The sequence below is a fragment of the Pongo abelii genome, chromosome 21, assembly GCF_028885655.2.
Source record: "Pongo abelii isolate AG06213 chromosome 21, NHGRI_mPonAbe1-v2.0_pri, whole genome shotgun sequence".
Classification (NCBI taxonomy): Eukaryota; Metazoa; Chordata; class Mammalia; order Primates; family Hominidae; genus Pongo; species Pongo abelii.
In genome coordinates this window covers 14,945,558-14,968,966 of record NC_072006.2, presented here as the reverse complement: position 1 = coordinate 14,968,966, position 23,409 = coordinate 14,945,558, and the positions used below count along the sequence as shown (strand labels likewise).

At 43.5% G+C, this 23,409-nt stretch overlaps 1 protein-coding gene across 4 annotated transcripts in view; it reads right to left on the bottom strand.

The window, feature by feature from the left end:
• The window catches only part of CFAP61 (cilia and flagella associated protein 61), a 307,569-nt gene that overhangs the window by 107,053 nt on the left and 177,107 nt on the right, over positions 1 to 23,409 (bottom strand). For all 4 annotated transcript variants that reach the window (XM_054541626.2, XM_054541627.2, XM_054541628.2 and 1 more), the window contains 2 exons: positions 6,882 to 6,980; positions 1,342 to 1,510 (listed from right to left, as the gene is read on the bottom strand). In XM_054541626.2, coding sequence (XP_054397601.2) covers positions 1,342 to 1,510; positions 6,882 to 6,980 — 268 coding nt within the window. The remainder of the gene's footprint in view (positions 1 to 1,341; positions 1,511 to 6,881; positions 6,981 to 23,409) is intronic.

Here is a 23,409-nt window from a genome sequence, read left to right as displayed (position 1 = left end):
ATCTGCATTTTAACAAGAAGCACAGGGGATTCATGTGCTCAGCACAGTTTGAGAGGTGCTATTCTAAGGTGTAGATGAGGAATTGTTAGTCAAGAAAGTGCAAGCTTGTGGTTCTCAGCTTTAGCTTAGAAGCATGTGGGGCACTTAAAAAATACTGACAACTGGGTCCCACCCTAGAATAATTAAAACAACCTCTGGGGGCGGAGCCTAGGCATGGATGTGTTTTCAAAGCATCCAGGTCATCTCAATGTGTGGCCAAGGCAGAAACTATAGGGTAAGTGATGCTCAGAGCTGCTGAGCACATTCTGTGGCAACACCCAGGTGGAGACCCTGTCTCCTTCATGCGCTGCCTCCTCTGCGCTTGGCGATGTGAAGGAAAACTGTCATACACAGGCTTGCATCGAATCCACAACTGTTCACAAGATGGTCTAAATGGGGTGTCTAATCTTTTGGCTTCCCGGAGCCACACTGAAAGAAGAAAAATCATCTTGGACCACACATAAAATATACAAACACTAAAGATAGCTGATGAGCTGAAGAAAAAAAATTGCAAAAAAAAAAGTCATAATGTTTTAAGAAAGTTTACAAATTTGTGTTGAGCCACATTCAAAGCCACCTTGGGCCCATGGGCCATGGGTTTCACAAACTTGGTCTAAGACTTCATCCTTGAGTTACAGAGTAAGCCTCTTGTCACTGGAGAAATACCTTACTGCTGTAAACTACATGAAACACTCATGCATGTTACAAAGTGGAATATTAAAATCTGCTGCCCTAAGACATTGAACAGCTTCAGTGTATCCAGCAATGTTTTACTCAAATGTGGATGGAGAGTTTAACTAAAAGGAAAGCATGGACACTGGGAAACCAATCAATCAGATTTCCTATTTTCCTAACTGAGAGACAAAATAAAATAAGGGTCGACAGAAGGTGCACGTGTTTGCAATACTTTTGCGAGAGCCCATTGCCACAGCCAAATGTTAGCCTCTTGAGGCATAAATTAATTTACCACAAATGCATGCCTGGTTGCGTCTGGATTCTGCTAGGGCGAGCAGTATGTGTTAGACTTTTGGACAACAGCTTAAAGAATGACATTTCTCTAACTTGCTGTGATTTTTATCCTTGAGCAGAATGTTTTTCTTGGAATGGGTTTCTGGGAGGGTTTGCGGACATAATTCTGGTTATGTGTGCGGGCCCTGAAGGGTGCTTTTATGAATTTAGAGCAGCAGCTGTCCAGGCAGAGGGATGCTCTTTACCCAGAGAGTGTGTGCCCCAGTAAACATATGAATGGCTTTCATGGAGCTCTCCAGACACATGGCTTGCGCCCCCTGTGCCCGGCCTTACCTGGTACTGCTGCCCGGTGCAGAGGATGAGGTGGTCGTAGAGCACGATCTCGTCCGTGGAAAGCACAACGTGCTTGGCTGCTCGGTCTATGCCAGTCATTCTACCCACCACGACATTAACCCAAGAGCACAGTGACATCAGTGCATAATCTTTATCATTAAAACAGTGGCTGCAAAGAGAGAAGCTCCATAAGTGACATTTGAGCAGCTGACAGCAGGCATTAATTAGACATCTGGTGAGCTGGTTCAAGTCCCCTAGTGGGCTGAGTCTGTGCTTTTGCTGCGAGTTTACCAGGACTGATACTAGGAGATTTTTCGTTATGAAACACTTAGTTACAAATTGACATCTTCCCATTAAAGCTAAATTGTTCCACCTGGCTTAGGTCAGCCCACAACTGGGAGGGTGGGAGGGGTGTGTGTGTGTATGTGTGTGTGTGTGTGAAATCATTTATATTATACCTTTCTTCTGCTTCTATTTCAGAGTGGTTGTAAATTTACTTTAGCTGTTAAATTGGTGTATTGACCACAGCCTCAAAGGGAATGAGAAGGAAGAAAGTGACATTGTTGAGGATTCCCAAAGCCAGGGGTCAGAATCCTTGAATACCGAGAACCCTTCCTATTCGCTAATACTTTTCAGTAATGACTCATTCTGAGAATTAGCGTATGGCTTCCTGCCAAACCAACAAAACCCATTTTACTTAAAGAATATAGCAATTAGGGAGTGAGGTTCGCAGCAAGTACACTCCCTGGACACTTTGGGATTCACTCTCAGGGCAGAGGTGATTTTCTAGAAACGGAGACTTGCACCGCCAGCAGGCCCAGGGCAGCCACTCGTGCCATGGCTTCAGCGTGCTGTGGCTGCCCTGGCTTCCATTTTCTGGGCTCTCTTGGAGTTTGAGTGCTTTCATGTAATATGATAAGAGTGGGTTTCTTGTGGCTTTGGGTTTATTTAAACAGTTTTGTGAGGGTTGTTTCCAGAATTTTCTGAAAGGATTGACCTCAGGTAAACCACCTTTTAGTGATTCTGTTCTGAATACTGAGAGTCTAAGGTAATAGGACATTAAGCGCTTCTTTTAATTTAGGCTATATGATTCTTTTCTTCCTTTTTTCTCTTAACATAAAAACACTAACATTTTTATTTATTCATCTATTCATTTATTTATTTTTAGAAACAGGATCTCACTATGTTGCCCAAGCTGGTCTCAAACTCCTGGGCTCAAGTGATCCTCCTTCCTCAGCCTCCTGAGTAGCTGGGACTGGAGGCACGCGCCACTTCTATGCTTGGCAGCACAGTCCTCTTCAAAAAGAACCCTGCCATGGTCTGTGTTGCTGACAAGCCTGGACTCTGCATCCTCCTGCTATCTTCAGTTTCCTCACCTCTTAACACAGGATAATGAGCTCTCCCTACGTTCCTCCACTGCTGACCGCTATAAGGAGTGACCGTGAGAATGTAAGACAGGCTGCTTTGTTAGGCAGGATGCATACGTGAAGAGTATTATTCTAAATAATATTAATGAGACAGAGCTCTGTTTACTCTCTTTGGAGGCAAACAAGATTCTGAAGTGGTAATGAGGGAACATTTCTTCCTTTTGATCTGCACATAAGCCTGGTCTTACCACACAAAGAGAATTCTAGTCATGGGGGCGTATTAGACCTTGTTACAGGACCTGTGAAAGGGCTCTGTGAAACAACTTAAAAACAAGAACATTTCTTCTTATAAGAAAAGAAAATCGGGGACTGGCCTATCACAGGAAAATAATGGATAGTGAGAGGAAATTCTCTTGTAAAAACCATTTCATTAGCTTTATAGGAATACAGGAAATGTCATGGCTTCCCACATTTGTGAAAGACCCATGAAAGATTGTTTTTATCTGCTCCAGATCCCTACTCTAAGCCATCCACGATGAGGAAAAGCTAAATACAGTTAGTGCACAGGGATTCATTTCATGAGGCTGTGCCCAAAGATAAAGGCTCTCAGGGGAGATTTATGGAAGGCAAAGACAATGATATTTTTAATGACAGTAGGACAGTAGCATTGATCACGTCAGAATGCATATTTGAGAGTTAAAATGTGAAGCTCTGTCCAGTGGGAATGGCACTGGGGACCACTGATTTTAGGAAACTTTACTAAGTCACAAAAGGAAGTGCTGAAGAATGTGGGGTGATTGCTGTTACAATATGTTACTACACTGAATGATTTTATTTACTTGAGACAAGATCTCACTCTGTCACCTAGCCTAGAGCACAGTGGTACAATCACGGCTCACTGTAGCCTTGATCTCCTGGGCCCAAGCTATCCTCCCCGCTCAGACTCTCAAGCAGCTGGGACCATAGGTGCAAGCTACCATACCTGGCTAATTTTAATTTTTTTTGTAGAAATGGGACTCTCCCTACATTGCCCAGGCTGGTCTTCAACTCCTGGGCACAAGCAATCTTCTCATCGTGGCCTCCCAAAGTGCTGGGATTACCTGGCCATTTCTCAGTTTAAAATATCATTGTATAAGTGATTGCTACCCATTCTGGATATTACTATCCATTCTGGACCTTCCTTAATTTCCTCACCAGGTGAGTGAAACTATATATCGAAGACTGTAAGTGATATTTTTCCAAAATTATTTTTTAAGTAGAATGAATAAGCTTTAATATTCTAACATAGCAGGGCCTGACTCATGGCTTGGTGGTAAGAGAAATACCTCCACGAGGCTTCACCCGAAAAGAGAGAAGGAACCAAAGAAGGCGCATCAGTGAAACTTCATGTTTCTCAAGTGAGCTTGACCATGACTCAAAACTAATGTGAAAGATTGTCTTCATAGAAAGTTCTGAAGACAGATAATAAGGAGGAGAAAAATAAAAAGCAAAAACAGAGGATGGGGAAATTTCTGGAAGAGGGCATAGATGAGTAGCAGCTTGCTCTAGGTTATATTGCCCCCAACCTTGTGGTCAAAAGCCTAGTCCAAAGATCCAGGTGTGCAGTTAGAAGCAAGCTCTGGGGGCCACAGATGAGTCAGTGGAGACCTACACCTCATGGAATCATGACTCTTCCGAGCTGGAAAGAACCTTAGAAATTCTCATAAAAGATTAATTGTGACACTCCTAGAAAAGGGACTATCACAATTAACTTTCAATTAATCAGTGCTGATTGCCCAATTAGTGGATTTCTCCTGCTTCCTGTTCCTTCTCCTCTCCCACTGCCTTCCTTTCGGCTGCATCCCAGACATGTCATTAGCACCTCCACAAGAGGCTGGATGGGGGTGGCGGGAAAGAAGACAGAAATGGTTCAAAAATTCTAACAATAATAAATTAAAACACTGGTTAACGACAAGTTCAAAATTAGTATTTGGAATCAGGGATTTAAATTACTAAATTTATGAATGTCATTTGCACCTGTTATTTTGAAACCCCATGATCAGAGATAATTTCCTTTATTGGGGTTATGAGGACCATTTGAAAGACATCTCCTATTTATGGTTCAATCTTACTGAAATATGTGGTTTCTAAGAAATGTGATGACATGCAGTTACCCATGCAAAGGGGTCTGGCTGTGTTATTTAGTCCCTAACACTTGCTTGAGAGGAGTTTTGCAGGTATTTCTGGAGGTAACTTTCCTCTGTTCCACATTATTTACTGGGCATCTGCTATGTGCCAAGAACTGTCCCAGGTATGGAGTATACATCAATGAATCAATGAATAAAAAGGCAAAAATTTCCGCCCTTGTGGTGTTTATATTATAGTTGAAGGATTCTGGATATAAATATGAAGAATAAACATTATTTCAACAGGCAAATAATACAATATTTAGGAGGATTGAAGTAGCAAGAAAAAAACAGAGCAGAGTATGAGGGACTGGAGTGTGTTGGGGTGTTGGCTTCAAATGAATGGGGTGGTCAGGATAGACCTCATAGAAAAGGTAACATTTAAGAGCGAAAAGCAGAGACCTCAAGGTGGGGACTTGCCCGTTGCATCTAAGGAACATCGAGGAGGCTGGTGTGGCTCAAATGGGGAGAAAAAGGGCAAAAATAATAAAAGGTGAGGCTGGAGAATTAAGTAGATGGAGACAAGAGTTTAGGCTGGAGCATCACAGCACGTTCTACAATGATGAAAATGTTCTTATCTGTTCTATCCAATATAGTAGTCACTGGCTACATGTGGCTAATGTGACTGAGGAGCTGACTTTTTCATCTCATTTAATTTTAATAAATTAAATGTAAATACACGTGGCTAGTAGCCACCATATTGGATAGTGCAGTTCTGGGCTGTGAGGAGGTGATGTGATCTGATCCACCTTTCTGCAGCCTTGCTCTGGCTGCTGTGCTGAGAATGTGGAGGCAGGGACAGCAGCAGGGACACCAGTGGCTTCCACCCACTCAGTCTGCCCACACAGTGTCACACCTGCAGAAAGCCCCCTCAGTAGCTGTTTTCTCCTGAAACACACCCAACATGGGATTGAGGGAAACTTTCACTACGCTGATGGAATTAAGTTCCTCTTAAGACATTTGCCAATAAAACCAGCATTTCCTGGGAATCGTGTAATTTAGAAAGAGGGAAATGGAGAGAATGTGTTCTTGGCCAGAAGTTGGTGTTATGTTAATTTTAACAAAAAATCCAGCAAGCTTGGCTTCTCATGTACTGCTCGTGATCAAAAAAAGCAAAGCTCAGAGAAATGAAATTCCTTGCCCAGGCCCTTTGTGGCAGGGGCAGGATCTGAATCCACATCCTCCTGGCTCAAACCCATGCCCTTTTTTGTATCATAATGACACCCTTCAAAAAAAAGTTTATAGTCTGATAAAATTATTAAGTGGAAATGAACCCGTTCTGCGGGCAAGGAAGTTGTGTTTTTTCTCACTGTTCGAGGGCAAAACAAGTCTTTTTCACAGAGGAAAGAGGGTCCCTTCATCATGGAATCTAAATTGAATCCCCTGGGAGGGAACAATTTCCTTCCTCCTTATTGCAAAAATTAGGAGCTTGTTTCTAGAGGTAGAGAAACTAATATTTCTTGTAGCCATGTTTTGCTACAGGAAATTAAAACGAATGAAAGCTATGTGATAAAGACATGGTATTTTCCAGAACAGATGTTGTCAAATGGTGATTCTACTGGGATGAACACAATAAAGCTCACCCAGACTGGCATGGAAGTTCTTTGCCTGATCAGCTCCTGAGTACAAATGGCCAGGGTAGCTGTGGGACCCATATCCCAGCCAGGTGCCCTGTCAGATGCAAATGTAGTCAACAACCTTCATTGCCCTGTAGTGTCACTCAGAGCCCAAAGGCAGGGCTGGCTGTGTCCGTAGGCTCCACCCCAATTGTTTGGAACAGGGCAGATGTCTTCCCACGGATACAAACTGGTGGCCCTGGCCTGCCACTCTTGGCCACTTGCTTGTGAACACACTGGTACTTGTATCTCTTATGTGATGTCTGAACTCCAGTAGAAAAGCCCCACCACTTCTCCTTTTCCAATCTGAAATCTACTATTTAGCATTAAATAGACTGCACACAGAGTAGGACATTTGGGCCTCAGAATGAAAAAGCAAATAAAATTCATACTCGCTGGCTAAAAATTTCCTTTGTTCAGTGTCCAGAAGTTTTTTTCCTGGGAGTCCATGGGTTGAAATCAGGGTAAGATTATTAAACTTCATGTGAGAGCTAAAGAAAAAGAACAAGCAGTTAAGTGCAATTTAGCAAAAGTTTATCATAATTCAATTTAACTTTATATCACATGTCATCCAACTGTTGAATTGCTCTTGGCGCTACTAATTCTTTGCACGAACCTTCAGATAGAACCAACCATTTCAAGGGAAAAAGGAAGATGGCGCTGGAGCTGCTAACTATAGAAGCTTCCAAAAAGCTACACATTAGTAATGAGACAGGTTTTTAAAATGTGCTTTTCAAAGTAAAACTAAAACAAATTGGGAGGGAGGCAAATTTAGTATGAAGTTTAAATTTTAGACTACTTCTATTAATAATAAACTGCTTGGAAGCATAACAATCACAGCTTAACCCTGATGACTGCTTCCAGTCAAGCCTTTTGCATGGCTCATTACCCGATCTAGTCCTTACAGAAATCCAGTCAGGTCAGTAATACTATTATCCCTATTTTTTTTAGGTGGAACTGAAGCAAGTAATTTGCGAAGACCATTGATACAGTTTGGTTCTGTGTCCCCACTCAAATCTCAGCATGTAGCTCCCATAATTCCCACGTGTTGTGGGAGGGACTTGGTGAGAGGTAACTGAATCATGGGAACAGGTCTTTCCCATGCTGTTCTCATGATAGCAAATAAGTCTCCCCAGATCTGATGGTTTTAAAAATAGGAGTTTCCCTGCACAAGCTCTCTCTTTGCCTGCTGCCATCCATATAAGACGTGACTTGTTCCTCTTTGCCTTCCACCATGATTGTGAGGCCTCCCCAGCCACGTGGAACTGAAAGTCCATTAAACTTCTTTCTTTTGTAAATTGCCCAGTCTTGGGTATGTCTTTATCAGCAGCATGAGAATGGACTAATACAGTAAATTGGTACCAACAGAGTGGGGCGCTGCTGAAAAGATACCCAAAAATGTGGAAGCGACTTTGGAACTGGGTAACAGGCAGAGGTTGGAACAGTTTGGAGGGCTCAGAAGAAGAGGAGAAAATGTGGGAAAGTTTGGAACTCCCTAGAGATTTGTTGAATGGTTTTGCCCAAAATGCTGATAGCGATATGGACAATAAAGTCCAGGCTGAGGTGGTCTCAGATGGAAATGAGGAACTTGTTGGGAACTGGAGTAAAGGTGACACTTGTTATGTTTTAGCAAAGAGACTGGCGGCATTTTGCCCCTGCCCTAGAGATTTGTGGAACTTTGAACTTGAGAGAGATAATTTAGGGTATTTGGCAGAAGAAATTTCTAAGCAGCAAAGCATTCAAGAGGTGACGTGTGTGCTGTTAAAGGCATTCAGTTTTATAAGGGAAGCAGAGCATAAAAGTTTGGAAAATTTGCAGCTTGACAATGCAATAGAAAAGAAAATCCCATTTTCTGAGGAGAAATTCAAGCCAGCTGCAGAAATGTGCCTAAGTAACAAGGAGCTGAATGTTAATCCCCAAGACAATGGAAAAAATGTCTCCAGGGCATGTCAGAGACAGCAGCCCCTCCCATCATAGGCCTGGAGGCCCAGGAGGAAAAAGTGGTTTTGTGGGTTGAGCCCAGGGTCCCCATGCTGGATGCAGTGCAGGGACTTGGTGCCCTGCATCCCAGACACTCCAGCCATGGCTGAAAGAGGCTAATGTAGAGCTCAGGCCATGGCTTCAGTGGGTACAAGCCTCAAACCTTGGCAGCCTCCATGTGGTGTTGAGCCTGTGAGTACATAGAAGTCAAGAATTGAAGTTTGGGAACCTCCGCTTAGATGTCGGAGGATGTATGGATATGCCTGGATGTCCAGGCAGAAGTTTGCTGCAGGGGCAGGGCTCTCATGGAAAACTTCTGCTAGGGCAGTGTGGAAGGTAAATGCAGAGTCAGGGCCCCCACACAGAGTCCCTACTGGGGCACTTCTAGTGGAGCTGTGAGAAGAGGGCCACCGTCCTCCAGACCCCAGAATGGTAGATCTACCAGCAGCTTGCACTGTGTGTCTGGAAAAGCCACAGACACTCAATGCCAGCCCATGAAAACAGCCAGGAGGGAGGCTGTACCCTGCAAAGCCACAGGGGTGGAGCTGCCCAAGACCATAGGAACCCACCTCTTGCATCAGCATGACCTGGATGTGAGACATGAAGTCAAAGGAGATCATTTTGAAGCTTTAGGATTTGACTGCCCCACTGGATTTCAGACTTGCATGGAGCCTGTAACCCCTTTGTTTTGGCCAATTTCTCCAAGTTGGAATGGCTGTATTTACCCAATGCCTGTACCCCCACTGTATCTAGGAGGTAGCTAACTTGCTTTTGATTTTACAGGGTCATAGGCAGAAGGGACTTGCCCTGTCTCAGATGAGACTTTAGACTGTGGACTTTTGAGTTAATGCTATAATGAATTAAGACTTTGGGGGGCCAGGCATGGTGGCTCATACCTGTAATCCCAACACTTTGGGAGGCCGAGGCAGGTGGATCACCCGAGGTCAGGAGTTTGAGACCAGCCTGACCAACACGGTGAAACCCTGTCTCCACTAAAAATACAAAATTAGCCAGGTGTGGTGGCGCATGCCTGTCATCCCAGCTACTTGGCAGGCTGAGGCAGAAGAATCACTTGAACTGGGGAGGCGGAGGTTGCAGTGAGTCAAGATCACACCATTGCACTCCAGCCTGGGCAACAAGAGTGAAACTCCATCTCAAAAAAAAGAAAAAAAAAAGACTTGGGGGACTGTTGAGAAGGCATGATGGGTTTTGAAATGTGAAGGCATAAGATTTGGGAGGGGCCAGGGGCAGAATGATATGGTTTGGTTCTATATCTCCACCCAAATCTCATCTTGTAGCTCCCATAATTCCCATGTGTTATGGGAGGGACCTGTTGGGAGGTAACTGAATCATGGGAGCAGGTCTTTCCCATGCTGTTCTTGTGATAGTGAATTAGTCTCATGAGATCTGATGGTTTTAAAAATAGGAGTTTCCCTGCACGAGCTCTCTCTTTGCCTGCTGCCATCCATGTAAGACGTGAGTTGTTCCTCCTTGCCTTCCACCATGATTGTGAGGCCTCTCCAGCCATGTGGAACTGTAAGTCCATTAAACCTCTTTCTTTTGTAAATGGCCTAGTCTCAGGTATGTCTTTATCAGCAGCGTGAGAACAGACTAATACAACCATATAGCTAGTAAGTCTGGAGGCAGGGTTTGAACCCAGGATGCCTGGCTCCAGCATCCTCTCACCTTACCTCTACCTGTACTGTCCTGTAGATCTCAAATTGTTCAGAGGGATCCAAAGGTCATCTAATTCCCATTGGCTGACATTAGCTTTATTACATTCAGATACACACAGTTACTCAAATCAGGATACCAAAAAGTGTCATCTGGGAGGAAATTCTAGAGGATTCCTTTTTAAGAGCAAAACTGCTTTATATTTGCATCAGGCTTTCCAGAGCCCAAGGCACATTCATAGGCATTCACATAGAGATTAATCTTCTACACAATTTATGCTAGGGGTAGGGAAGAGACCGGTTTTTCTGATCCACATTTCATATGTAAGAAAATCAAGGTTGGAAATGGTAAGTAATTTGTTCAAGGTTACAAAGCTCATAAGCAGTGCCAGCTATGAAAGAAAGCCAGGCCTGCTGGCTCTAGGCAGCGCCCTGCTCCAGGCACCCACAATAGTCCCTCTAACTAGTCCTACAGGTAAAGTGCACCTGAGTAGAGACTTCTGAAGAACTCACGTGCTCAAGGCTCACTCCATGTTTTCCCATCAGGATTTAAGACACTCTTGCTGCAAATCCACCCCCTGGTTAAAGTCAGTAAAATTTCATGGGTGAGCTGATCTTTTCATAGGGTTCATGCTGATGAGATTTTTTTTCTAAAATCTCTTCTTAGTTCACACCTCCCCTTCAATCAACCAAATGCCAAAAAAGAAGCCTCCACCAAGTCAGAGAGAAACACCTGCCCTCCTTTCCCATGAGAAGATTGGAAATGTTCCAAATGTGGAACTGCTATCAATTTACTGACAATCTGTTAAGTAGCACTAAAAGCAGGAGACTTTTGGTGATGGCGCAGGCCAGAAATGCAATAAACTCAACTGAACCTGACATTTAAAAATAGCTCAATATTATGAGAGGTTTTGCTCTAAAGTCTCTAAGGATGAGTGTCATTTAAGAATGAATATTCTTATTTGATAAGAAGAAAACTGAGCACATCTTATCCTCTAATAATAAGAATAAAAAATTTTAATATCTTCAAATAACATAAAGGTCACAATTAACCCAGCTACTTATGGCTGACAGTCTGCAAGTACACACTGATTACTTGTCTCTTATTTATTACCATTTAATGAAAAATGCTAATAATAATAATAATAATAATGTGTTTATACTCACAAGCAGTTAAAATTTACCCCAGCTTTGGGTGCTATATGATAGATATGTGGTTTATGTTATACCAATAATAGTTATATATAGGCCTTTTTTACATCTCTATGTAAGTAGAAGGCTTAATAATTATTCAGCTACATCTTTTACTACAAAGACAGTCCCTTTGATTTTGAATCATTTGAATTATCGAACAACATGGATCAAATAATTTATAAATTACCAAACTACCACATTGCATTATCCTAAATTATGCTGTTGTACAATTTAAAATTTCCCCAAAACAACAAAGTAGTTTTTAAAAAACCTAATCTATAATGATATGGTACAAAGATTTTTGGGGGGATAGAGGCATTTTTTGAATTTTAATACATTAAAAAACAGGTTTCCACTCTTTTTCTTTAGCCCACGTTGAAATCTTTTTACATTCTTCATTGTTGCTGTTCTGGGCCTTTCTCCGACCTTCAAGTTCTCTACTGTAACCCCTCTTGTTATCCTTACTATCCCCCTTGCTCATACTCAGGTGAGCACATCTCCTGTGTCATCAAGAAAATGGGGACTGGTCACCAGGCATTTTTATGTTTCCTTCTTACCATGTCTAGAGCGTTCTTCCATTCCCCTGAGTCAGAAGAGACATGTCTCCCCATTAAACCTATCTTCTCTTCAAGTTCCTCTTTATCTCTCTCAATCCCTCTGAGAGCAAATTTCTCTTAAAACTACACTTAAGACACCTGAACATCACCAGTTTCGTGCTGATAGGACGGATCCACAGAGTCAGCTGGGCATCTGGGCCCATGACCTGCTTCTCTGCTTCTCCATGTGTGATTTCCATTTTCAGGGTCACCTCAGGTTCAAGGTGGCTCCTGGAGCTGCAGCCATCACAGCCACATTACAGGCAGAGGAAAGAGAAATGGGCAGAGAGCGCTGCCTATTAAGGAGCCTTCCTGAAAGTCCCACATTTCTGCTTACCTAGCCAGAACTCAGTGACATGGCCAGGGAGAAGCAGGGAGTCTGGAAAATGTAGTTTTTCAAAGAAAACACAGTGATGTTTCCAAGAACCACAGTTCCCAGCGTTTTGTCACCAAGTGCAGAATGAATACTGGGAGGCAATTAGAAGCCTCTATTTTCATTGACTCATGGAGGAAGGATGAGCTGGGGATATGAGAAGATCCTTATTAATCAGGATCCAGGCAAAAGAAAAAGATGGCGGACTCCACAAGGTCTTACTGAATGAAGGCAGCTGTGTATGCAGGGTTACAGGGACAAAGAGGGAAGGAGAGTACCCAGGGTATAGCAGCAGTGGGTGCCATCACTGATCCTGGGCCTAAAGGAGCAGGGGTGGAGGAAACAATGAGAACTGGGACCATGCAGGAGGCCTCCCCCAGGAGCTGTCGTCACAGAACCTCCTGTCTGGGACAACACTGTCTTGAGGCTGTCTTTCATGACTTCTTTTTTACCAGCTCCTCCTCCTTTGTCCATTTCTCCCTAGCCAAGCTTCCCAAGCTTCATGCCTATTTCCCTGGGTGATGTTATCCACCACCAGGACTTCCTCTTACACATTTACTACAATGTACTATACTACAATGATTCTTCTGAGCTCTAAATCTGATTTCTAAATGCCTATCAGCCCTAACTGGCATGCTCCAGGGGGATGTCAAATTTAATATGTGCCCAAACAAAACTCTTGGTCGCCTCATCCCACTCCTCCTCTATCTCCAGCAAAGCTTTGGCCAACTAACCACCTCTAGAGCTAGGAATGTGGCAGCCAGTCTCAGGCTCCTTCCCACTACCCACTTTGGCTACCATGTCCAATCACTTTGACCTTGTCCACATCTCTTGAATGCCCCCGCAACCCGCCCCTCCTATAACACACTGCCTTAGTTCACCATCTTGTCTAGAGAGTTTGTCTCTCTGGCTTGAGTCTCTCTCTTCTGCCCGTCTTCTACACAGCTACTGGAAACCTCTTTTTAAATTAAATAAAATCTCAACGGTTTCTGCTTTTAAAATCCCTACCCTTGTTCTTGGTAGAGATTTTACCAAGGTAGCTGCAGATCAGACTCATTAAGATCCTAGTCTCAGAAGTCGGACTGCCTCAGTACGACTCCCAGCTCTAGCACTTCTAGCTTTTTGACCTTTGCAAGTTATCTGACCTCTCTGTGGCTGTAGAACCTAATGCTTCTTAGGGGTTCTGTGAAGATTAAATGCATCATTGTCTGTAAAATGCTTAAAATATTGCCTGCTGCATAGTACATTTTCAATAAATGGTTAAGTGTTTTTATTACCAAACTGTTCAGCCCAAATTCCCTAGCGTGGCATAAAGGTCCTTCTGGCTGGGCCTAACCAAACTTCCCCGACATTCTTTGTAACATCAACCTCCTTGCTATTCAGAGAAGGTTCCCTGCCCTTTCATGACTTTATATGAAAATATCACCAGCATTTTCATTTCTTTCTCCAACCTCATATTTTTGCTGTGATGGTTCTCTCTATAATCCGATTTAGCAGTGTCTAAATATTTAATTTCTTAAATCTATAACTATGTAAGAATATTGGTCTAAAATCATGAAGTTTATAATACATAATTCTAATAGACTGATTTTTAATTTGATCGCCTATGAATATTCAAAAAGTTCCTTCAAATAGAACAGTGGGTCACAGAGTACAGCTTGGATTTGGGCATGCATTCGATGAAATGGCAGGAACAGCAGAACCACAGATAAAGCTCAGATCTAATGGTGTTGGCTTGATGTATATAAACAATATCTAACATCACCGTGAGCCCTCAGCTCCAAAATCAAAGGTCACCATATCATGAAAAAAAAAAAAAAGTTTCAAGTTAAGTGCTCAAGCCAATGAAACATTAAACAAGGGCACCTGCATTTTCGCAGCAAATAATTCCAGTGGGGATTTCACGTTGCTGTGGATACAAAGGGAGGAACAGCTCAAAGATACTTGTAAAGCAGGGAGGGATTAGGGTATCCAGGGAAATAAGTAAAAGGTATTGTGTTTCATCCCATGCTTCAGGAGGACAGCTACAAAATTAGGTCTAAACATCCTTATCCTTCGAATAAAGAGGGTCACATTGCCAATTTATTGTGAACATGATAAAAGAAATATAAAACTTTTCATGTTGCTTACCCTTCTGGGCAGTAGATACATGTCAGCCTGCTGGGCAATCGCTAGTTATTTTCTAGCTGATTTTGTGTGTGCTGTGCGTGTCTGCAGGGTGCAGGCATAGCAAAGGCAACCAAAGCAAGTGATTTAATTAACTGCTTTAATTAATGCTGTTATTTGAACAACTAGATAATGTAGAGAAAAAATTATTATCCCACATCGATCTAAATGTTTCAATTTAATTTACTAAAACCTCTGCTTTCTGAATGGTTCAAAACAGTGACAAAAATATTTGCCAAATGAAAATAAATCCTAGCTCATGATAGATATTTAACCTATCTACATATTCTACTAGTTAAAAAATAACTCAGATTTAATTCAGTCTTAACAACAACACATGCCATAAAATACTATAGATGGAGTTTAGAAGTTGGGAGCTCTGTGAACTTCCAATATTAGAGGCAAAACAAATCCACATGAAATATTTATTAAGTACACAGCAGATTAAGAGAATCTACCAGTTTTTCCCTGAAAAAAATTTAACTTTCTTTAGTAATATTTTTTTCTGTTTAAATTATAAGAGACTTTTGGACAAGGTCCTGAGCCATTAATTTAATTTTTTTTTATTTTTAAAAAATTTTTATTTTGGAGGATTTTAAATACACACAAGGTGAAAAAAGCTTAGCAATTACTAACATTGTGCTGCTTTTAAAATACTCACCAACACTGTTGTGGTTGGAGTAAATACCACACATTGTATTATTTCATCTTAAATTCTCTAACATACAAGAACCTAACAATAAAATGAATTTCAGAAAACGGGGAAGGTGCAGGAAACTGTTAAGTATTAAAGAGATTTCAGGGGCACATTAACTAAACGCAGTATTTGAATCTGGTTTGCATCCTTATCCAAGCCAACTAACTGTAAAAGAACAATTTTAAGACCACTGGGAAAACTGAACACGGACTGGTATTAGATGATATTAAGGAGTTATGGGGTATTTGTTTGAGTGTGTTAATAGTACTCAATCCATTTTTGTTGTTAGTAAAAATTAAACGGCAGCTGCATCCATGGCCACAAAGTTGTTGGTCATGACACACTCTGACCTCCAGGGGGAGACCGAAGAGAGAGATCCACAGAGGAGATGTGGGATGGAGGATTCTGAACACATCTAGAAGGGAGTGGGCAGTTCGTGGGGTGAGACAGAGGTTAAAAGCTCTCTCCCTGACCCTACTTCTCTCCTCTTGGGTGCCATCTTGCCCAGCTCCACCTTGGGTGGGTCAGAGCTTCCTGGTCCTGGAGCTCCTGTAGGAATCAGGATGGGACCTGGAGAAACGGGGCAAGGAGTAAGTCTCGTGAGGTACCCTGAGTCTGGGTGTGACTCAACACTGGACCCGACACTAAGGTAGAAGTGTCTGCCTGGAGGGCCCTGGGTGCTCTCTGGAGTCCTCGGGGACCTGGCAGGGGAGGGGCATGGTGGCCAGGATAAGGAGCTAGGTAGAAGTTCAGGATCTCAGATAAAAAAACTTATGTATCACAAAAGCAACACATAAATCCTTACTGAAAAAATGAAAATGCATGCTATTCTTGAAATGTCAATTGAAAAGATAAGAATAAAATTTGGGAGTTCTGGCAAAACAGATGAAAATAAAATTGAGCTTTCCTTTATAATTTAGGGGAAATGATTAATGATGTTTTTATCTATGTCTAGGAAGTAAAAACATTATACATTTATACTTTAAGCATATGTTTATATATACTGAGCACATACCAGATGTAAATACCAAGATGGCAGCTATCAAAGACAAGCCAGAAAGCCCTTGCACACGAGAGATGGCAAAATACGAGGCACAAATCAATTTGTTCCTTAAGGATGGAATCATGGAGCATTATGGGAATTCAAAATCCAGTGGGATCACTTCTGGTGGGGGAGGACGAAGAAGAGCTTTGTGTTTTGGGCAAATGCTGCCTATTAGCAAGGCTTTATTAACACCACATGGGCAGGTTTCTTCTTGGTCCTTCCTTCTTAATGGTGATAGTTTAAGCATGAGACTTCGTGAAATGCTTTCTGCTAGGTCCAATTTAGCATGTTAATACTATGAATATGGGTTCAGCTATATAATGTTAATAATAACCTAAAAATTAGGCCTGGTAAGCCCCAAAGTAATGATGTGACTTAGAAGTTATATGATTCACTAAGAATTAGAAAATGTGGTTTGGAAAACAAGCCCATAAAAACAAGTTAGTTACAATGAGCAATTACAGGTGGAAATAGGTTTCCTTATAGATGAGACTGCCAATTTTGAGCAAATGTCTACAAAAATGGCTCCTAAACCCACCTGCATGTTGGAATTACCTGGGGATTCTATTAAAAATACTACACATATTCCTGAAACCCACCCCAGGCCTACTGAATTGTAACTCCAGGAACAGGGTCCCAGGAAACTGTATTTGTACAACCTTCCCCATCCCTATCCAAGTGGCTGTGATGTGCAGAATTGTAGAGCCTGGAACTTTTGCAATCTGTTGCTTATAGAAACAGTTACTTAATATTAACCTTAAAATCTCAAAAGGTGATTCACAACATTTTCCTCCACCACAAGTTCTTAAAATAAAAAGGAGAATTCAAACCATTTTTTTCAAGCCTGTGTCTTACTATACTGGTAGTGTTGGATTATCTGTTTGAAAGGCATTATCTTCAGAGAAGTACACTTAGACAGAAACCTGGTCTCCAGAAGCCATCTGCTGCATAGATGGCTTTGCCTGCTCTGGGTCTCACACAGAGGCTCACGGTCCTCCCAATCCCCAGCAACGAGGACCACCTGTCACCTCTACTGGAGGGCCCTCATGCCTGTGTTTTCAGGCGGGGCTCTTTCTGGGCTTCCCTTCTAAATTTCCACCCAACATCAAATGCTGTAAGTTGGGGGGCAGTTTGATATGTCCTTATTCCCTGAATCCTCTTGTACATCATTTTATGTGCGCCAAGATAAAAGAATTACGGCCCTAATCCTCCCTCCACAGGGAGGAAAGAAAGTGGCTGGCGGGTGCAGAGCTGAGGAAGTGGGAGAGGGTGCACAGCTGAGGGTGTATGATGCCTTTTGCTTTTTTGGGAGTGAGGCTGCCCATGAGAAAAGTGGGGATGGGAGGATGGGGCGGGAAGGGTAAAGACCACATTGGTCTGGTGGCATTGGCCGAGTGAGTCCCTGCAGGTCTCGTGAAGACACATTGCTGGGCCTGATTCCCAGAGTGTTTCTGATGCAGGAGGTCTGGGTGGGGCCTGAAAATCTGCATTTCTAACAGTTCCCAAGTAACGTCCATGCTGGCGGGCCAGGGACGGCACTTTGAGAGCCTCTATTCAAAGAGGAGAAAACTGAGAGGCTCCTGAGAGTTTGGGAGTCTCAAGAAAGGAGGGGAGAGTTTAATGTAAGTATGAAGGAAGTGTATGATCCCACTAAATATCTGAGACATGAGTCTCTTAGGAGGATGTTCTGCAGACTCCAGGGAACGTCTCACCAGGAGTCAGATGCAGCTGTGGGTGGAAACACCTCCGGCTCCCCCAGTCCTCGGGGAAGAGGGCATCCTCCACGTGGAGGAGACTCCAGCTCCCCAGTCACTTCCCGCCTTTGAAAGTCAATGCAGGCTTCCATGGGGGTCTAGACATGCAAATTTAATTAGTGGGGAGGTGTCTGTCTAACAAGTGTCAGCACCAGGCCTTTGGACAGATGCTTGACATTTGCTACCTGACTGAATGCTCAGGCCAGTGTGTGAGGAGGGATTCTGGGTGCCTTCCCTGCAGCACAGGTGAGGAGACTGAAGTTCTGCATTTTGGAATCACTCTCCTGGGCCCTCTCCACTCCACCCTCGCTTCTGACTTCCTTGACCTGCCGCCTGCCCTGGAGGGCTGGGAAAGCAGAGCCTGGCCCTACCCCCAGGTTTCGGATTCAGTCCCTGGAGAGTGGGGCCTGACTATCGCCACCTCCGACAGCTTCCCAGGTAATGCTGATGGTGCTGGGCCACAGACCATGTTTTGAAAACTACTGATTCTAACCTTATCTCCATCCCAAAGTGGAAATAAGGTATTTTGCTGAGACAAGGTCCTTAAATGCCATCTCTTTTCCAACAAAACTTTCTGGTAGTACACCTGTGTCCTCTTTAGAACTGCAAGAAACCCAAAAAATCCTCTCCCCACAGCCTTCTTATCTAACCCTTGCTTCTTCTCCATCATCATCTATGCCAAAGTTTCAGTAAAAGGCAACTTCAAGAATATTAACAAGGAAGAACAGAACAAACTAAGCAAACTAAGGGACCATAAGGGCACTCCAGAGATAGTGTTGGGGCCTACTCACCTCACCCTGACCCACCTGCTCACCTGCAAAGGGTCTCCTGTCTGCCTCTCTCTGCCCACGGCCATTCTCTGACCTCAGCTGTCCACCGTGGGGACCCACTGACAAGGGTGTCTTTTGGCTTTGTGGCTATCCTCACTTCCCTGTCACACGGCCCTGCTCTCAGGCAGTTCCCTAGGATCACTCCCAAATAAACTACTTGTATCCAAATGCTTTGTTTTCAGCTTGGTTTGAAAGAATGCAAACCAAGACAGGTACCAATGTCATTATTTGAAAATCATCCAATAACAAATGATGAAGACTGAGGAGATGGGTGTACAACTCAGACCCAGGTACACGGTTTGTGCTTTGTGTGATCATGAAAAATGCATTTCCTACTTACCCTTAATGCCAAAGAATCACAAAGCACCCACAAAAAAAGGACAATAAGCTGACCTTCCCCTGTCGCAAAGGCCTAATGTTGCTCAAAGTGGATTGCTTTGCTTTTGTTCTGGGAGTCTCTAATGTGGGTATGAGGAGATAAGTCATACCGAAACGAGCAGGGGTGGATAATTTCAGTAAATGAAGGTGCTTTTATTTAACATTAATTACATTTAAATATTGGAGTCGAATAGGAAACCCCATTGTGATTAGTGAGACCAGGGTGAGTTCTGGATCATTGTTCTCTGATGGCAGAATGTCCAGTCTTGCTGCCTGGGGAGACTGAGACTCTGAGCCTGACAGGTAAAGCTCCTTCCACCGTCCCCTCTGCTCTGGCCACCAGACCAGCCTCTGCACCAGACCTGATGTCGTGTATGCTCTGTGGATGTCCATCTCCCGTACGCCCCCCTGTGGATGTCCATGCTGCCTGCTGCCTGGGCACATCGGAGGGCGGCCCTGCACATGCCCTGGGCCTCGCTCCCATGCTGTTTTTGCACAGGGCAATGAACAGGGCAATTGCGAGGCGCACACGTGCAGAGACCGACAGGACGGGCAGTCACAATCACAAACCTGTCCATTGCGGTTGAGCTCTGAGATCAGCAAGGAAGCACTGACTATTTAATTAGTCACCTAATTAGTGACAGGCCACACTGAAGGTTTCAGATGTCCTCAGACAAACGTAAAGATAAAAAGCCTAATTAAGCCGCCAGCGCTAGGCTGGCTGCTGCCAGAGCCCACAGCTGTGCCGGATATTGTGCGGAACTGCACGGCCCGATAACAGGAGTTGTGGTCATTGCCACAATTGCAGCTTTAAAAACATGCCCTGCTTGGTCCAAGCTATTCTTAGTCACCTCGACACATTCAACCAGATGAGGGGATCAGTGTCTAGGCTGAAAGTCTGAGGCTGCATCTTTTGCTGGGATGATTTGGTCAGTTTTTGAGAAAACTCTTCTGAGTGGTGGAAGTGGAAGACAAGGGGAACCCAGGCTTTCCAGTGCCCACCAGTGTTTTCCGTGAATCAGTGTTTCTCTCTAGTCACACGGAGGGTCGCGGGGACACCGGCTGGGCTGCTTTCAGTCACTGTCATCCATGACTCCAGCAAGCATTTTTCTAGTGCCATTACAGGCTCTTCAAAAGATTCTTTACATCGGGATTAAATTAGGAAAGACTTAAAAATAATGGATTAAAAAGGAACTTTCCCATAATTAGGAGTAAATATTATAAAACACTGAAGCATAGAGACTCGTGCTGAAACAGAAGAGGACAGCAACTGCCTCAGCTCCATGAACGCAGGCCCAGAAGACAGTCAAGATGCTGTTCTGCATAATTCTGGAAAAAAACCTGTTTGGGACACTGGGGCAGGGCCTGAGGTTCTGCAGTTCTAACGAACTCACAGGTGATATCAATGCTGCTGGTCCACATGCCACACCAGGAGTGAAAGGATGCAGAAACAGAAGACAGGTGCATACACCTGGTTCCGGCTCCTTCTCTTCTTCTTCTTCTTTTTTTTTTTTCTATTTTGCTATAGCATTTATATAATTTAAAAAAATGATTCTGGAATATCTTTGTGGAAACCTGAGAGAGTCAAAGCACTGCAGTTGAGGAGTTCAGCGATGCTAGACTCGGTGGGAGTTCACTTTATAGTGAGTTCACTTTACAGATCTCACCCTGATAGGGTTTGTGGAGTTTCTACCATGGTGGCGCCTTTGGGCTGGCAGGACCTGGGGGCCCCTGCTGGGACTCTCCTTCAGCACAGATGAGGACAGTTCCTCCCTCAGGGCTGCAGCACTGCTTGGCAGCAGAGGTGGGCTAACGGCTGAGGCCAAGTTCTTTCTGCTTTCTCCAGTGGTTGGAGGTTTTAAATAGTCTTATTAATGGAAGCACCGAGAAGGAAAATGCACATGTGACATCCATAGTGTCGGAGCCAGGAACTTTCAGTCCCAAAGAACAGGGTGGCCAAATGAACACAACCCACCAATCACAAGAACAGTTATTTAAAAATAATCCAAGTCTATCACTTAAATGTCTTGGGCATTATGAAGAACACACGTAATCTCACAGTGAATGTCTTAAGATCTGTCTTTTCCCCTCCAATTCACGGCCCTCTACCCCATAGTACAAGCTGGTGTTTTCTTCCTCAATGCCCTGCAATGCAAGAGAACCACCCCATGGCCCTAGCCTTGCCCTGCCCAGCTCCTGATCCTTGCCACAAACACCCATGCTCCTGCGCTGGCTGGGCAGGTGACAGGAAAGAAAGCTGGGTCCTTTCCTCCTGGGCTCCCCTCAGAGGCCAAGTGCACCAGACAAGGGGGGAGGGAACCAATTAGCTGAGCCCACCCCACCCTGAATGACGCTACGCCCCTGACCATCTCCACCCCTGGAGGCCTCTCGCAGGGCTGAGGGAGACTGTAGAAGCCTCTGAGAGCAGGGCCATTGGCTCCTTGGCTCTGCTGGGGATCACCAGGGCCAGGAGCAGGAGGGCACGGAGGACAGCAGGGGAAGTAAAAGACTGGGATCCTGGGGTGTGTCCCCAGGAAAACGCCTGCCACGCATGTCTCCCGGTGCTGGAGGGCCCAACAGGCTCCCCCTAGGAAGGACAAGACGCAGGACTCAGGCCTGACAACCACAGACAAGGAGATGTGTCTGTGCAGATTAACTGCACACAGCTAGCAGATAAAATAGCATACTTAAAAAAAAAAAAAGTCAGAACACCACCACAGTATTCCCTCATCACGTGGAGCTTACATCCTAGGGTATACTAGGTAGTGAGTTTGGACAAAGCACTTCAGCTCTCCCAGTAGCACCTCAGCACTTGGGGAAGAAAGGATAGGAATTTACACAAACTGCTTTTGGTGTCCTTTGAAGAGGAGACCAAATGTATTTTATAAATTCTTGCATGGAAATAATACAAGAACAAAGTTGTGTTTGTTTTGTCGTCAGATGACAGAATTACCAGATTTTCTGGACAAAGAGGTTACTGTCCTGAGCCTCAAGTGGATTTTCCAGGAATGATGGTGCCCCTGCTGAGTCTGACAATGCAGCTCAAGACTACAAGGAGGCAGCCGGGCGCTGTGGCCCCTGCCTGTAATCCTAGCACTTTGGGAGGCCAAGGCGGGCGGGTCACTTGAGGCCAGGAGTTCGAGACCAGCCCGGTCAACATGGTGAAACCCAATCTCTACTGAAAATACAAAAATTAGTCGGGCGTGGTGGCTTGCACCTGTAGTCCCAGCTACTTGGGAGGCTGAGGCAAGAGAATCGCTTGAACCTGGGGGGGAGGCGGAGGTTGTAGTGAGCTGAGATTGCTCCATACACTCCGGCCTGGGCAACAGAGTGAGACTCTGTCTTAAACCAAAAACAAAAACAAACAAAAAAAAGACTACAAGGAGGCCGATTCTCCTAAATTTTGCTTCCAAAACGTAGATTCAATCCTCATTGGTGGTCAGTGTTGGGTGAAAACTGTATTTCTTCATTTCAGCTCAAATCACGTATAAAATTAAGTTCAAATGGCAGTTAAACTGGGAAAGTAAAATACGCAGTAGGTTACCATGGTGATTGCTGACTTAAAATAATTAGAGAAAATAATGAGAAAACTATTTCCTCTCTTAAGGATTAGAGATCCGTAAACTGATACCAGTCTATTTTTAGTGTATATAATCTGTGTAATGATGATAGAGAATTATGAGTATTTTAGAATGCTTTAAAAAGCTCTGATTGGGAAATTTAATCGACCCAATACTTACAACAAAATTTATACTTGTCTTTATTAGATCTAAGTTGACTCCACAAAAAGAAAATTACTTGTATATGTCTCAATGTAATCATTTAAATAAAACATTATGACTAAGTATATAGCTAAATTAAGATTTAAGACCTGTTTATGATAACTTCTTAACTGCTATAATTTCACAGCTCCACCTTGATAATTCATCATTCAAAAATGTTTGCATAAAACTTGCTGTTCAAAAGTTTTCGAGGAAGAGACCCATCAGAACAAGTAAAGCACTCAGACTACAACGTGGCATACCCTGGGAATGGAATATTCCTAGGTGCTTCTCATCATTTAATGCTTGCAGTGAAATATTGCTGCAGACTGACCACATTATTCAAAGCACATGAACTCTGTTACTAATTTCAATAATGACACATAATTTATTTCTAGTTACCTAAGAGCATGTTCTGGAGAAATGAACAAACTGGCTAGAAAGTGAAAAAATCAATTCTTTTTTATCTGGTT